Source organism: Pediculus humanus, genomic scaffold (genome assembly GCF_000006295.1).
Source record: "Pediculus humanus corporis 1103172107382 genomic scaffold, whole genome shotgun sequence".
Lineage (NCBI taxonomy): Eukaryota > Metazoa > Arthropoda > Insecta > Psocodea > Pediculidae > Pediculus > Pediculus humanus.
In genome coordinates, this window is record NW_002987009.1 from 657,647 (window position 1) to 673,965 (window position 16,319).

At 27.3% G+C, this 16,319-nt stretch overlaps 5 protein-coding genes across 5 annotated transcripts in view; 3 read left to right on the forward strand and 2 right to left on the reverse strand.

The window, feature by feature from the left end:
- The window catches only part of Phum_PHUM027860 (DNA double-strand break repair Rad50 ATPase, putative), a gene marked incomplete at both ends in the record, with an annotated part of 2,725 nt that extends 920 nt beyond the window's left edge, over positions 1-1,805 (reverse strand). Inside the window, 5 exons of the mRNA XM_002422964.1 lie at positions 64-217; positions 309-610; positions 682-1,051; positions 1,135-1,586; positions 1,675-1,805. Coding sequence (XP_002423009.1) covers positions 64-217; positions 309-610; positions 682-1,051; positions 1,135-1,586; positions 1,675-1,805 — 1,409 coding nt within the window. The remainder of the gene's footprint in view (positions 1-63; positions 218-308; positions 611-681; positions 1,052-1,134; positions 1,587-1,674) is intronic.
- Positions 1,806-2,958: 1,153 nt separating this feature from the next.
- Phum_PHUM027970 (epsin 4/enthoprotin, putative) lies at positions 2,959-7,969 on the forward strand (the record flags this gene model as incomplete). The annotated part of the gene is made up of 7 exons (XM_002422965.1): positions 2,959-2,999; positions 3,520-3,755; positions 3,837-4,076; positions 4,162-4,249; positions 4,345-4,749; positions 4,824-5,092; positions 5,247-7,969. 7 exons carry the CDS (start codon positions 2,959-2,961, stop codon positions 7,967-7,969), a joined length of 4,002 nt encoding a protein of 1,333 aa, XP_002423010.1.
- Positions 7,970-8,147: 178 nt separating this feature from the next.
- Phum_PHUM027980 (uncharacterized protein) lies at positions 8,148-8,970 on the forward strand (the record flags this gene model as incomplete). Its single annotated transcript, XM_002422966.1, has 4 exons — positions 8,148-8,160; positions 8,405-8,517; positions 8,639-8,783; positions 8,894-8,970. 4 exons carry the CDS (start codon positions 8,148-8,150, stop codon positions 8,968-8,970), a joined length of 348 nt encoding a protein of 115 aa, XP_002423011.1.
- A 2,985-nt stretch (positions 8,971-11,955) lies between these two features.
- Positions 11,956-14,042, reverse strand: Phum_PHUM027990 (Nucleolar protein Nop56, putative; the record flags this gene model as incomplete). The annotated part of the gene is made up of 7 exons (XM_002422967.1): positions 11,956-12,224; positions 12,305-12,453; positions 12,526-12,778; positions 12,895-13,082; positions 13,163-13,451; positions 13,540-13,822; positions 14,007-14,042. The coding sequence occupies 7 exons, from the start codon at positions 14,040-14,042 to the stop codon at positions 11,956-11,958; spliced, it is 1,467 nt and encodes a 488-aa protein (XP_002423012.1).
- A 626-nt stretch (positions 14,043-14,668) lies between these two features.
- Phum_PHUM028000 (gamma-tubulin complex component, putative) overlaps positions 14,669-16,319 on the forward strand; it is a gene marked incomplete at both ends in the record, with an annotated part of 2,440 nt that continues 789 nt past the window's right edge. Inside the window, one exon of the mRNA XM_002422968.1 lies at positions 14,669-16,317. Within this exon, the coding sequence (XP_002423013.1) occupies positions 14,669-16,317 (1,649 nt within the window). The remainder of the gene's footprint in view (positions 16,318-16,319) is intronic.

The window sequence follows — 16,319 nt, forward strand, 5'->3', positions numbered from 1 at the left end:
ATAAAAAATAAATTTGATTTGCACAAAGTTTTATTAATACCACATAGACAAATTATAACTAACGATATTAAAGTTGGAACTGATAATGACTGGTCCTCCCAATGATAAAGATCAATGTCAAAAGGCAATTTGGGAGCAATTTTCAATAATTTACTTTTTCTGTCATTAGATGTAGAGGATGATGGCTTAGGAGAAGTTTGATCTAATATTTTTTCATCTGAAAAAAATTTACCTACCATTAAATATGCAATCGTGTATTTACCCACCATTAAAGTGTTTTGAAAAAAATGTCAAAAAAAAAAAATTACTTTTTTCTAAAGTGTCAGATTTTAAATTTAGTTTTTTTTCATTTGATATTTCAGGTACTTTTTCACTTTTTTTATTAATTAAATGAAATAACTCATCATCTGACATGTTTACTGAATCTTCATAACCTTCTTTTTTAACTTCTTCAAAATCATCGTCATCATCATCCGAAGCGTCATCTGCTTTGTCTCCATTTTCATCGGTTTTAGAACTCAATCCTTCAATATTTAGCTTATGATATTTACCGAGTATCTTGTTTAATTTTTCTTTTATATCTAATATTCTTTTAATTTCTTGAATATTTCTGAAAATATTTTTTCATTTAGAAAATGCAAACATTTTTAACACAATCATTTTTTTATTTAAGTTACCCACCCATTGGAGTATTTGGTGCATATATTAGACCATTTTTTAGTTAAAGGTAAAAAACGATTGACAATGAGCTGCACACAATCTTGAGCATTTTCAATAATTGATGAATTTCCTTCTGTTTTTTTGACACAAATTTTTTCATTCGGATTTACTTGCAATGATAATGAATAATTTGTTGTGATTCCAAAATCTCTCAAGGTGTTTTGCTGTACATCCACATCACTACTGTCAAAATTAGAATATTTGCTTTCTTCTACCGATGTATTATTAGAATCACCGATTTCTTGAATAAAAAACTCCTCCGGCTGAGGTAACAAAAGATTTAGACAATTTGATAATGAAGTAATTGTATTATCAATTTCTGGTTCATAATCTGAAAGTAAAATTTTTAAATTTTAATAATACCTTAAAGTCAAATTAATAAAACATTTTTCTTTGTAATGATTTACTACTTACCATTAACATTTTTCATTAAATTATTTATCTTATCTATATTTCTATTCCTTTGATAAATTTCATTTTCTTCTTGTCTTTGTCTTTCAGCTGAATTTATAACTTCATAAGTGTCAAAATTGACATTATGACAGGTTTTAAAATAATTGTATGCAATTTTTAACTTCTTATAAGAATCTCCATATTCTTTTACCCAATTGCTTAATGTTTCTAAAGCCAGTACTTTTAAATTCTCTGCTGACAATTTAGGAGGTGGTAATTTAGATTTTGAATTTATTTCAGCTGATAATTTATATATAAGTTCAAGATCTTTAATAATAAGTTCTCTAAATAAAGCTGACCTCTTGAATAGTTCTTTACATATTAAAAAAGCATTTATTCTTATTTGTGAATTTTTTTTTTTTAATTGTTGAAGTACCAAGTCATAGGCTTTAGAAATGTAAATTTCTGATGATCTGCAAAAATAATAAGTATTGCATTTATTATATATTTATCAAACGTTATTAATATTTCCTTCGAAAAACTTAAAAACTTTTTTAATACCTGCAAATTTTTTTTATTTCTTTAAGGACTTCTTCATCTAAAGAAGTAGATCCAGAATGGGTTAAAACTTCAATTAAAATTGTCAACCGTTTTTTATTTTCATCGGCGTCTTCATTTTTTTTTAAATCCATGACAATAATTTTTTTTCTTAATCATTTTATAATATATATGACAAAATTTTAACTTTGATATTTCAAACGTTCAAAGTTATTTATGAGAGAGGAAGCCATTTTGATTACAATAGACTTTGCCAACTTTGTAACTAGTCTTTCGAAATTTAAAACTTTTAAGTTAATATGGAAATTTCCATTTTATTCTATGTTTAAAATGCTTTCATTTTATTTATAATTGCAACAACACAATTAAATAAGTTCTTCGAAAATTGTAAGGTATTGAAATTAAAAAAAAAAAACTTAAATTATTTGAAAGTTATTAACAATAAAGTTTTTTCTTTAATAATAATAAAAGCTATTAAAGTTACAATTTAAAATTCAATAGTTTCTACTATCTTTTACTACAAGAAATTTAATTTATTATAATGCGAACATTGTAAGTTTTAAAAAATTATTACTTTTTATTAAAATCTTTCCATAATAAGTAATAGCCATAAGTTCTAGCACAACTATCAGAAATAATGAGTGATTTTTTATAAATAAAATTTAAGTTTGAAAAGTGTTCCCCCTCCCGCCTTAATGATTAAATCGTTAATTTTGAATGTATTAAAGTAAAATAAAAAAAATACAAATTTCGAACGTAAAAAATTTGTAATTTCGATTTTATTAAAAAAAATTTTTATCGCAAAATGATAAAAATTATATTGCTTAGATAATTTTTTTTTTTGCTTCATGCTGTATCAATTTGACCGCAGTGAATAAAAGTCAGGGAAAGATACAAGTGTTTCAAGGCAGGTTTATTAGATAATCATTTCATAACTGCTGGAATCAAATTTGTCAATTTTATAATTAATAAAAAATTATTATTATTATTTTTTTTTTTTTTAAATAAATATTGAAAGTGAATTTTATTTTCATAAAAATTTAATTTATTAATTAAGGTCTATAGGAAATCGGGGTGTCTAATAATTAATAATTTTCAAATTGATGATTACTGTTGGTAAGACTGCATTGGAATGTTAGTGACGAAATAATCATTTCTGCTTTTTATGTAATTAATTAAATTAACATTGCTCAAATAAAGTGGATTTCACCGTTTTTATCCGAAAGCATCCGTTTGTGTAAAATGACATTTTTATTTTAAAATAGAGTTTATTTTTAAATTAGCAACATGTTTAGTATGTGGAAAGTGCGAGAAATCGCAGATAAAGTGTAAGTAGTTATTAATAATGTTTTGATTTCTTTGACAGCCAAGTACACTAAACTCCTTGTTAGTACTTTATTAAACTAATTAAATTTCCTTATGATTTTATTTAAATTTTTATCATGCATCATGTTTATTTTAAATAAAAATATAATATAAATTCTATGAGAAATTATTAAAAATATGTTAGTATTATTACTATCAAAAATCAAGGTTATCGTTAGTTAATCATAATAATTTTTACTTTAATTGTTTACAAAATAAAGAAAGAAATTTTTCAAATTTATTTACCGAGCTAACATAAGGTATTATGATATTGTAAAACGCGATAAAATAAAAGAAAAAACAATTTTTTAAAATAATTTTTAGGGTTAATTTATAAGAAATTTACTGTTGTTTACTTATGTCATTTTTTTTTTTTTTTTTTACATAATGTCAATTTCTTAGAAATAATTTTTTATTTAGTCTTTTTATTAAAGTTAGTTAATTATTTGAACTTTGTTTTTCTAAATAATTATTTTTTTTTAGAACCAATGTGGTTATGAATTATACTGAAATAGAAGCCAAAGTTAGGGAAGCAACAAATGATGATGCTTGGGGTCCAACAGGTGCTCTTATGCAAGAAATAGCTCAGGCAACTTTTACATTTAAAAATTTTCCCGAAGTTATGTGTATGTTATGGAAAAGAATGCTTCAAGATAATAAAACTAATTGGAGAAGAACTTATAAAAGTTTATTATTGTTAAATTATCTTATAAGAAATGGTAAATCCTATCCATCTTTTAAATTTTTACATTTCAAGGATAAATAATAATGTATTAATGTTCTTAATTATGGATTATTAGGGTCTGAAAGAGTGGTTTCTTCGTCAAGAGAACATATTTACGATTTAAGATCATTAGAAAATTATACATATTTAGATGAATATGGTAAAGATCAGGGGATTAATGTTAGACATAAAGTTAGAGAACTAATTGAATTTATACAAGATGATGATAGGTTAAGAGAAGAAAGGAAAAAGGCCAAGAAAAATAAAGATAAATATGTCGGACTTTCAAGCGATGCAGGGCTAGGCGGAAGATATGGTAAACATATTATCACTTGTTGTAACTTTAAATTAAAACTATTCGTTTAAAATTTTATCAAAATGTTTTTTGTAAATGTTTTCAGGCAGAGAAAGGTGGGATGATTTAGGAAGAAATGATTGGGAATCTGAAAAAAGGCATTCAGGTGGATTTCAGGATTCAACTTACAATAGGTTGAGTAAACAATTTAACATTTTTTCCAAGATAAATTTTGAAAAAAGTAATTGAAATTGATAAATAAAAAATTTTTACATGTTTTATGTAATAGCGATGAAGGTGAAAAATATGATTCGGATGGTGATACAAATGACTATAACAGGTCACCGAAAATTTACAAAGATACTTGTGATACATTCAGTATAGAATCGAGCAAACAAAAAATAGATGTTAAAAATAATATCAATTCTAGCATTAATTCTCCGTCGAAATTAGTTAAAACTGTTAAAAAAATTGATTTGGGTGCTGCTGCCAATTACGTAGGAGAATCAAGCAACAACAACAACAATAACAATAATAACAATAATAATAATAATAATAAAGCGAATATCGATTTATTTAACTTACACGACGATGATTTCAATCCTCGAGCTTCGGATGCTCAAGAATTTGGAAATTTCGAAAGTGCTTTTTCTGATAAAAATTCTTCAAGTGTGCCGGAAAATAAAACTAAAAGGTATCATTTTTTTTTAATTGCTTTTTAGTTATACCTTAGTTTTTTCCTTTACAATTTTTTTTTTTTTTTTCCAGTGACGAATTCGCGGATTTCGCTTTTGCATTTACTGATAACAATCAAGTGGCAATCAAACCTAATAACAATAACAGCAACAATAGTAATACCAATGCTCCTTTTGGCAATTTGGATTCCACATCTAATTCCAATCAACTTAATTTCATACAAAATGCCTTATCTCCATCAACCGTTAAAAATTCAAATGCTGATTTATTAATGGGGATGCAACATACCTCAAATAATACTACAGGACAAACATTTTCAGCGAAAAGTCTTTTAGATGGTGGTAAGTAATTCATTTTTACCGAGTAACAATCATAACAGCTAACTCAAAATTCTAATCCAATAATATTCGGTTAAATTTAATGTATCAAATGGTCGTTGTAAAATTTTATGTGTAGTCCTCAATTTCATATCCACATAGACTTTAAAACTTGCAGTTGATCAAGTGGCAGATTCAATCGGAAGTGAATCAAGATCGTTTGCTGGTTGTATTGATTTGCATAAAACGGAAGAAACGTTAAATCATCTTGTGAAAGAGAATTTAGATAAAAAATACGCTGCATTTTCTAAACTCATCGATAAAATTAACGATAATTCCATTTCAGAAGAACAATTTGAGGGAAAACAACTCGTGCAACATTTGAAATATTTTTTAAATCTCTTACCAGGCCAACTCACACCGCAAAAAATAACAGGAATCGATTCCGATTCGAATGAAACCACGTATTTCGTTCAAAAATATTACGAAAAAATTGCTCAGTACCTGATCGAAAATATCAAAATAATTTTAAATTGTAACTCGCCAGAACTCAACCATCTTGTTTTGAAATTTTTTGCCGTCGATGGAGGAAACATTAAAATTTTGAGTACCGTCATGTTCATTCTTGTTCACGGCATCAAAATCACAAAATTTCCTAGCAGTTCGATGGATTACATTTTAAAAATTTGTCATCGCGTTGTAAAAAGTGATTTAATATCGTCTTCCATTATTCAGTCGTGCGTAAAAGGAAATCCATCGAATTTGGATGAATTTTGTAATGTTTTCCATTCGGTTCTATCATTACCCGACATAATAACGAATCAAACGAAGGGGAAACATTGCGCTTTTCCAAACGAGGAATTTTCCAATGCTATGTTTTTCCACGCCGGAAACAGCATAAAAATTTTGTCCGAAATTAATGAGTATTTTTCGGATGATGAAAAAGAAATGATGAATATCAAGAGCCTTTCGTTTTTCCTGTCGAAAATTTTAACTCGTTTGTCTCGAACTTCTCAAGGATTGTTTAATTTAATACAAGTTTTAAACATTTGGTGTGCGAATAATTTGGAAATAAGACACGTACTATTCGATGCGTTATCAAATTTAAATAAATCCGGTGCTCAGTCGATTAGTTTTCACATTTTATGCATGAGTAAATCTCCTAAAAATGTGCACAACGTGTTAAATGATATCGTTACGAAAGTTCCAGAGTACAAGCACATATTCATATCGAAATTTCCACTTTTGAATTATTTCGACGATGTACGGTATCCCGAGTTTGTGACCAACCTGATCGGATACCTGTTTTTAGCGAATAAAAAATTACTTTACGATCTCGTAATTCAAGTGATAAAAGTTTGGTCGAATAAGGTTGCTGTTCATAACACTCCATCGGCACAACACTACTACTTGACAAAATTAATAATAACGGGTGGACTTTTTTTAGAGGGTGTTTGTTCTTCGGACGAAAAAGACGAAATACGAAAACTTCTTTTCACCGGAGTTCCCGTACATTTGGAATCATGCGATGAAGAAATTCGCGGATTGGGAATGATCACAGCTGAAATATTAATACCTAAATTTATGAATGTGAAAGCGGAAACGGAATTGAAATTCACTTACGATATATTTAATTCGCACACGCAAAAGTTAATCAGTAATCTAAGAAATATCGATGTTGAAATTGTCGAAATGAAACCGGAAGGAGATGGCGACGATCAACTTTTGACTTTGTTGGGAAAAAAGGAGGAATCAGTGGGAGAAGTTTTACCTTTGAAAGAGGAAACGTTTGAAACGAAACTAAATAACGTTGCCCTGGACTCCCGTGATAATAATATCGAGAAAGAATCGACTGATAACGAGCCTAATAATTATGAAGATGATGATTTGGACAGCGATGATGATCTTGTACCCTACGACACATCAAACGACGTGAAATCCTTTAAGGTTTCCCCACCGTTATACCTGAGAGATTTAATCGATATTTTAGCCGATCGACAAAATGTGGAAAAATTTTGCGTCGGTTTTGAAAACGCTCAAAATCTCATAATGTCACAATTGTCCAACGACGACCCCGAAATCGGAATCGAATTGATTCAATTGTTTATATCTCTCGACGATTCTTACGGCATTGAAAATTTTCTAACAATCAAATTTAGTTGTTGCGTTGAAATAATATGTTCGTATCCGATTCAAGGTGCCGAATACGTGTGCAAAGAATTCAATGCCGCGTTGAATAAATATTCCGTATCCGATAGATTATTCATGTTGGACATATTATCGGCATCCGCGAAAAAGTTATCGGAATCCGCGGAAAACCCAAATCACCAAAGCAAAGTCGATCGAAAAGTCGGGAAGAAGGAAAAAGAATGGGAACTCGTCGTCAAAGAAAGAATCATGTCAAACACGAGAAGATTTATTTCCGGGAAAGGAAAACGAGTCGCGACGACTTATAAAAATAATTTTCACGACGTGGCGGGTTATTTTTTTTTCCCCCTGGTCAAAGACTACGGAATCGGAAAATTAACGTTTTCCAAATTGGAAAAAATCGACACGATTCGAGACGAAGTTTTGATTCTGACGAAATTTTTAAACGCGGTGTCCGTAATTATGTACTGCAGTAAAAATGCTCCGATATCACTTAGAATAGCCAAAGAAGTTTTGGAATTGGTATGGACTCTGAGGTTTCACGAAGAGGGTAAAGTGAGGCTGGGAGCCATGATGTGCATTGCGAGTGTTTTTTTAGCCGCACCCAAAGTCAATTTAATGGATGATTTACTCGTGCAAATGCTCAACTACAGAGATTGGTTGCTTTGTGTTAGCACTACGGATCCCGACAGCGATTGCAGATCGTTTGCCATGCAATTGTGCCTGTTAATTAAAGACCTTGAATTTGAATAAAGATGGTGGCAGTGGTGGTGGTGGTGGTAAACGAGTGGAAGTTAAACAAAAGACATAATTTCACGGTTACTTTTGTTTTTTTTTTAAAGCAATATTATCAAACGATCCGTTTATCGTGATATTTTTCACATTAAAAGTTTTATCTTTCCATTATCATTATTATTATTATTGTAACTGTATGCTTAGGACACGTGATAATTCTCCTAATTATCCTATTGTATTTTCAATGTGATCAATTTTCCACAATGACTTGAATTATTATTATTATTATTATTATTATGTTGCATAGGGCCCGGGTTAAGTTTTATAAATAAATATTTTTAAGGATAATTTTTTTTTTTTTTAAACAAATACTCTCACAATAAAATTTAGCCTTCCGCATTTCTACCAACGGTAACCCGTTAATAATAATTTGAATTTTTTTCTGTTTGTCAGACCTGCCAACGGTTAGCCCTAGTCAATCATCTGGTTTGGTACCACTTCAACCTTTTTCAGCTCAGCCTTTAACTTCTAACATATCAAATAAAACTTCTAATTCTTTAAGCACTGTGAGTATTAAGAAATTACAATTACACCTTTAAAAGTAGTACATAATAATAATAATAATCGATGACGTTAATGAAAAAATAATAATAATAATAATAATAATGTTTTTATTCGATGATTTAGGTCGGGCCGACGTGGAGTAATTCAGGCGGTCTTAACATAGACATTGACAATCTAACCATATCCGGTAACAAATTGAATAATAATAAAAGAGAGCCGAGCATGAATCAAATGGCGATTAATAAACCCGCATCACAAAATTCCACAGGTAAAAGGGAGGGTGGGGGTGAAGGGGAGGAATGAAAAGATGAATAGACACGATATTTAACGGCTAAAATTAAAGTAAACTAATTATTATCATTATCATTATTATTTCAGGGCTTATAATGGGAGGAGGATCGTCGATTAATAATATGAAAAATTCAAATTTTTTCAATTCGTCCAACGGTCTTTAATAATAATTAATTAGGAGTAGACAATTTACGTGGAAAACAAACAAACAAACAAACAAACAAATAGCGAGTGACGAGCAGCTAAAAGTAATTTTTTAACGCAATAATTTATATGAAAACATTTGATCGATCGATCGATCGATTAATTCGATATATCGTTGGTGGGAGTAAACAACAATGGAAGGTACATCCGCCGACTTTGATTATTCAGGGTTTTTTTTACTTTATGCGAATGTGATGGATGAATGCATGAAGTGATGAAATTCACCGTTGCCTCAACAAACAAAAAGAAAATTATTTTTTAATAACATTTTGTTGTTAAAAGAACATTCGAGACGATGTCGAAATGAAATATCGTAAAATCATTGTGACGTCATCGTTTCGCCGAAAAATTTTAATAATTGATTTGCATACATACATACGAGAGCGCGCGCGCGTTTAATACTCGTAAACGGTTTATTATTATTATTATTATTATTATTATTATTATTATTATTATTATTATTATTATTATTATTATTACTATTATTATTAATATTATTGTTTTAATCGAAATAACGTTCGACGAATTTGTAACAACAACAACAACGTCAGAGTCAATTTTTATCGGGCAATATTGTACTACTATCATATCATTAAAGATTAAAAATAATAATAATAATAATAATACTAATAATAATAATAATAATAATAATAACGGTAATTTCAGTTTGAAATTATCACAATTAAAAATGATTAAAAAAAAAAAAAAAAATTAACAAAAAGTAATAGAACAAAAAAAATAGAAAGAATTAAGTAATTAATTATTAATTAATTTAAAAAAAAATAAACCGGAAATGCGTATTATCATTATTATCATTTATAAATAATTATTAAAAAGAAAGAGAAAAAAAAAACATGGTGTCGGGTTAGTTTTTTTTTTTTTTTTTTGCTAAGTTATATTAAAAAAAATTATTATTAATAATTTTATTTACTCATCATCATTATCATTGTATGCATATGCATATGCATATAGCATACATATGCATACATATATTTTTTTATGCACTTTAATTTTTATTTTATCGTCTGCATTTTTATATATATATATATATAAATATACACGAAAACTCGATAATCGATGGGTCGAAAATAAGAAAAAAAATCATTATTATTATTATTATAATTATTATTAATAATAATAATAATTAATTATTATTTTTAGTTTTTTTATTTTAAATATATTAAAGGTGGTGGGAACCGTTTCATTCATTCATTTATTTATTTAATTAATTAATTAATTAATTAAATAATTTAAAATTTTTTAAATAATTTTAAAAATAATAAATTTTTTAAACACGTTGCCAGATTGTGCATAAACGTGAGAATATATATATATATATGTTTTAATTATTATTATTATTATTTTTTTTTCAATTGCAATAAAGATGAATTTATTAAGTTAGTGAGAGTGAGAGAGAGAGAGAGAGAGAGAGAGAGACAGAAAGTTTGTTAATTTTTCTTCTTTTTTTTTTTTTTTTTTAAGCGCGAATACTCATTTTTTTTTTCTGCCGTAAAATTATTTAATAAATAAAAGAGGTTGTCGTTAGAAAAGATTAATAATAATAATAATAAAAACAATAATAAAATGAAAAACTTTGGCGAGTTGATAATAATAAAAAAAAAAAAAAAAATTAATTTTTATGTAAATGATATTAAATAAATAAATAAATAATAATTGCTCAGTATAAACATTTGCCAAGGATAATAATAATAATAATAATATTATATACACATAACGTTAATAATCGTAATGATTGATTGATTGATAATAATAATAATAACAAATTTTTTTTTTAATTGATTATTTTTAAATGTGATTGATTGATTGATTGATTAGAAAAAATAATAAAAAAAATTATTTAAAAAAAAAAAAAAAAAATTTATCATCATCATGGAAATTCTTTGCCGTTTTAATAATGATAATAATAATTTCCACCCTCCCACTTCTCCTTCATTCCCGCGTGTTTTAAATAAAAATCAAAATTTTTTCTTTAATTTTTTTATAATAAAATATTTTTGATTTTATTATTATTATTATTTTTATTATTATTATTTTTATTATCAAATATTTTTATTTATTTATTTATTTATTATTATTATTATTTTTATTATTATTTTTAATTAACGGCGATTTTAAACATTTTAATATTATTATTACTTTTTCTTTCAAATTTTTTTAATTTTTATTTTTTTATTGTTATTAATAATTATTATATTTGTTTTTTTTTTTTTTTTTTGTAAAGGTAAATGATGCTGTTAGTAATTAAATAATTTTAATAAATTGTTATTAATAATAAAAATAAAAATAAATAAAAACATCTTTGTGCAATTGGAAAACAAAACAAAAAGTGATAAATTTAAATTTTTTTTTCTTTTTGTTATTGTTATTATTGTGACGGTTATATTAAAATAAATCAATAAAATAAAGAGAATAATAATAATAATAATAATTCACGTACTCAATTTTATTTGTTTTTTTTATTTATTTAAAAAAAAAAATATATTATAAACCGTAGGATATATTATTATTATTAATAAACTATTAAAAAATAACCTGATTATTCATATTTTTTTTTTTTTTAAATGTAAAATAAAAGACAGATAGATAGAAAAAGTGAAGAAGAAGAATTAAAAATGGGGCTCGCCCCTCCTTCTCCCCCTTCCCCTCTTTCATTCAATCCAAATATTAAAAAATAATTTTCCTTTTTCTATCCTTTATTATAAAACGCAGAATGATGGATGAAAAGCTCAATTTTAAATTTTCCTTTTTAATATTTATTCTTCATTTTCTTTCTCTTTCTTTTTCTTCTTCTTTTTTTTGACCGGTTCTTCTTCGGTCACATCATTTTCAATATCATTATCTACGAACACAAAATTTTTTTTTTTTTTTTTTTTTTTTTCATCCATCGAAATCCAACGAATGCACCATCATCTTAAGTTTTAGTTTTAGTTTTTTAAAAAAATTGTTTTTGACTTACCTTCGACGCCATTGACATCATTTTCCTTTTCGTTCGCATCCGTAAGTTTTCTTTTTTTCTTATCTTTCTTTTTCTTCTTGTTCTTTTTCTTTGCTTCCTCGATGGCTTGATTCGCTTCCACAATGGCTTCTTTCATAACGTCAATGTTCTTTTTGGGGATTTCCCCATTTTCGTAAAATTTTAATCTGTCTTCGACTTGTTGCCGCAATTTGTCTCCGAACACGTTTGTGAGAATATCTGTGAAAACATGAAAATTTTATGTTTAACATATTTTTACGACTGGGCTTAAACAAAATGAAAATTTCCACGACACGTACCTGAAAAGCAATCTATTCTCGATGCGATAGAACATTTATTTGCTAAATATCGTGAAATCCTTCCTTTGTTTTTCGTACCTGCTCGTCCGATAAATGAGGAATGATATAATAGACCATATTTAGGAGTGTTTGATCTTGTTTTCAAAGCTCTTTAACAAAAAAAAAAGAAAATTATTAAATAAAACGAAATTAAATTTGCAACCATTAATAATTTCCCATACCTGAAAAGAGCTTTTTCAGCTCCTAAAATTTGAACTGTACTCGCTGGATATTTTGCCAAATTCGTTAGAGATCCTGCATGAGCAATGAGCCTTGCACCGACTTGATCTCCAATGAGTGTGGCAAGGTTTGGAGCAACACCAGACATTTTATTTCCTAAATAGGATGATAATTTTTCTCTATATGCAAATAAATCGATAACTCTGCATGCAAACATTTCGATATTTATTAAATCAATCGATGAAATGTCCATTCCTACAAATAAACAAATTATTATTATTAGCTTTAGTTTAATTATATGAAACCAACACTAATGTAAAATATTAATATTTTTTATTCAGAAAAAAAAAAAAACATGAATGAATGTTTACCCATGGATGATTTTGATGCGTCTAAAATTGCTTGAGCTTTAGCACTATCCATTGTAATCTCTTCGAGTCCTTCTAAACTTTCATCTGTTAATGTTTTTCTGTTTTTAATAAACTTTGCCAATTTAGCATAAGTGTAATTTTCCGGTACGATTTTCACCAACTCAGGAAAATGATAAGAATACCATTCTCTAAAATGTAGAGAAAAGCTCAATTAACTCAAAAGTAAATCAAAACAGTACAAATATTAAATTTATTACAAAACTTTTACCTGATTCTCATAGAGAATGTATTAATGTTTTTGTCTAGTTGATCTAATAAGGCAATGCTTTGAATAATCATGTTGTCCGCTCTGTGAACGTTAAATTTTACTTTTGCCCTCGAGTAAGAATGTCCCAAACCAAGTTGAGCAGTAGCTGATGATTTTGAAGTAAAACCCTTAACCAAATTGTGAAAATGAAATCTTATTCCTCTAATAACTTCTGGAAAAATTCCTCCATGACTGCATGTCACTGATAAAGCCTCCGAAATACCTGCTCCGAGTTTAGGATCGGAAACTCCTACAATAAATAAAATCCCGCTTAATTAAAAACCAATAAATAAGAAAAAAAGAAAAAATTTTGTTTTAATTTCATTTACTTTACTTACCTAAAACTACTTTGTTAGATTTTTCAGATTTAGGCAACTGTGTTTCTAAAAATAATTGTAAATCATCAGTGACAATTCCTTCTGATACGGCATTTATATTTTCCAATGCATTTGCTGCAGTTTTAAAAGGAGAAAAACTGATTAATTTAACAACACTGTTAAATTTATTTAACTCAGTTACATTTGCTTCCACTTGAGCCAATTGAGCTCCAATTTCTTCAAATTCTTTAACCCGAAATAAAGCATAACCTGCTGCATGCTCAAATAAAACAAATTGTTTTCCCTGAAAATAATATTTATAAATTAAAATATCAAAAATGCACCAAAAAAAAATAAAGAAAAAATGTTTTTTTTTTTTTATCTAATTTTAGTATTAATTTATTGTGTGTAACTATTATTTATATAAAATACGGTAAAAATTATTTACAAAAGTTCAAAGTAAATATATTTGTTATAAATACATTTACAATGTAAAAATGAAATAAATACTTGCTAAAATTCATTTTATTCTTTTATTTAAAGTTAAATTTATCGATTTGCCGGGACTTACCATAATTATATTAAAGACCACATGTAAATTAGTAGTCACGTTCTTTGAGAATCATTGAGAATGCTTCGTATTCAACACCGGATGTAAACACCGCCTGCTATGGCGACAAATTTCCCGCAAAAATATTATTGTTTTTTTTTTTTTTCAGTTATTGTTTTAAATATTTTAAATTATAATTTTCAATAAAAAGTAAAAAAATGCAAGTATTTATATTTATTTTAATTTAATTTTTTTCGCTTTATTTTTTTCTCTATCTCTTTTATCATTTTATTTTTGCAATTTATTTCATACGCTTACAATTTAACGTCAGTGGTATTTTATTAAAAACAACATCAAAAACTTAACATAATAATATTATTATGTTATTAAGTATGAAAAACTAAAATAAAAATTTAGTAATAATGATTGTAGAAAACAAGAAATGATCGATCATCATATATATATTTTAATAAATTCTTTCTTGATCATTAATAATTATAAATGCTTAATTATCCATTAAAATTTTTTTAAAAAATGTTTAATTTCTTTATTTAAAATTAAATTTTTAGGAGTTCCTCAGATGAATTACCTTCATCGGCAATGTGTAATCCTATTACTTCAGTTATTACAAGATTACAATTGGAAGCGACAAAATATGTAGAATCTCAGGTTTCTGCAAAACCTACTGAATATAACTTACACAAATCTACTCATCCCAATGAACATAAGCCACAACTGATTGATTGGTCGAAAAAGTGTCCAGGTCTTATATCAGATTTTTCTTCACAAGGAGATCAAATCAATTTTCCAGTAGTTCCTTCATGCTCTCAAGAAAGTATTGTTGTAAATGATTTAATTTCTTGTATGCAGGGAGTGTCTGGCAGATATGTTATGGCAAATCCTCTAAAAAAAGATGAGCCTAGAACATTTGTCGTTCACGAAAGTTTAGATTTGTGTTGGAAACAATTTGCAAATAATATTTTACCAGTAGCTATTTATTATTCAACTTTAACAAGATTTGTTGAGGAACAATTTCATTTTAAATATGGAAAAGTAAATCATGCTTTAGCCGCATGTTTACTTAAAATCAAAAACGATTATTTGGGAATGGTTGCAAAGCTTGAAGACCAGAATCGTTTAGGAGGTCTTAACTTGCATCGCTTCTACTGTCAAGTTCAACCTTATTTATTTTCTTTTGAAACAATCAAAAACATTTGTGAAGCAATAAACAAAAGAGGCGCTAAAGGTGGTAAAACTCTTAGTTTACTACATGAGTTTGCGACTAATTGCACTGGAAAAGAAGAAAAATTATGTCAAATCTTGTTGGAAGCCTCTGCAATACCCTACATGAATCAATTACAAAATTGGCTGTACCATGGAATAATCATAGATCCCTATAATGAATTTTTAGTAAATGATAATCAAGTAGTTTTCGATAAAGAACAACTTCCAGAAGAATACTCAGATGATTATTGGGGAAAATGTTATACAATAAATAAAGAAAAAATACCAATTTTTTTAGAAAAACTAGCTCCTATGATATTGTCAACTGGAAAGTATTTGAATGTTTTACGACAGTGCGGTCTTAATGCCAAATCTTCTGCTGAAGACATTGTTTACCTGTATAATGAAAACAAATGTGCAGAAGCAATTCAAAAAGCTTATGTATTAGCAAGCAGCAGCTTATTAGATCATTTGATGCAAGTGAATGATTTGATTGGTCATTTAAAATCTGTTAAACACTATTTACTGTTTGATCAGGGAGATTTTTTTATGAAATTCATGGATATGAGTGAAAATGAGCTAAATAAAGAAATAGGAGACATATTACCTTCCAGATTACAAACTTTGGTAGAACTAGCATTAAGAACTTCTTCTGCAAGTGCTGACCCATATAAGGACAATATAAAAACTGAATTACACCAGGATGATATTATGACATTATTACTCAAGATAATTTCAAATTCGAAAGGAATATTAAAACCGAATAAGACTACAAGAGGTTGGGAATCGCTGACATTCATATACGAAGTTAAATGGCCTGTTTCATTAATACTGAACAAAAGTTCTATAATGATTTATCAGCTTATATTCAGATATCTGTTTTTTTGTAAATACGTCGAACGTTTACTGTGCAAAGTGTGGATTGATAATAAAGCTGCGAAAAAACTATCGAGAAAAGTTTCGAATGAATATAAATCAGCCTGGGATTTAAGGCAAAGAATGTTGCTATATGTTCATAATCTTGAGT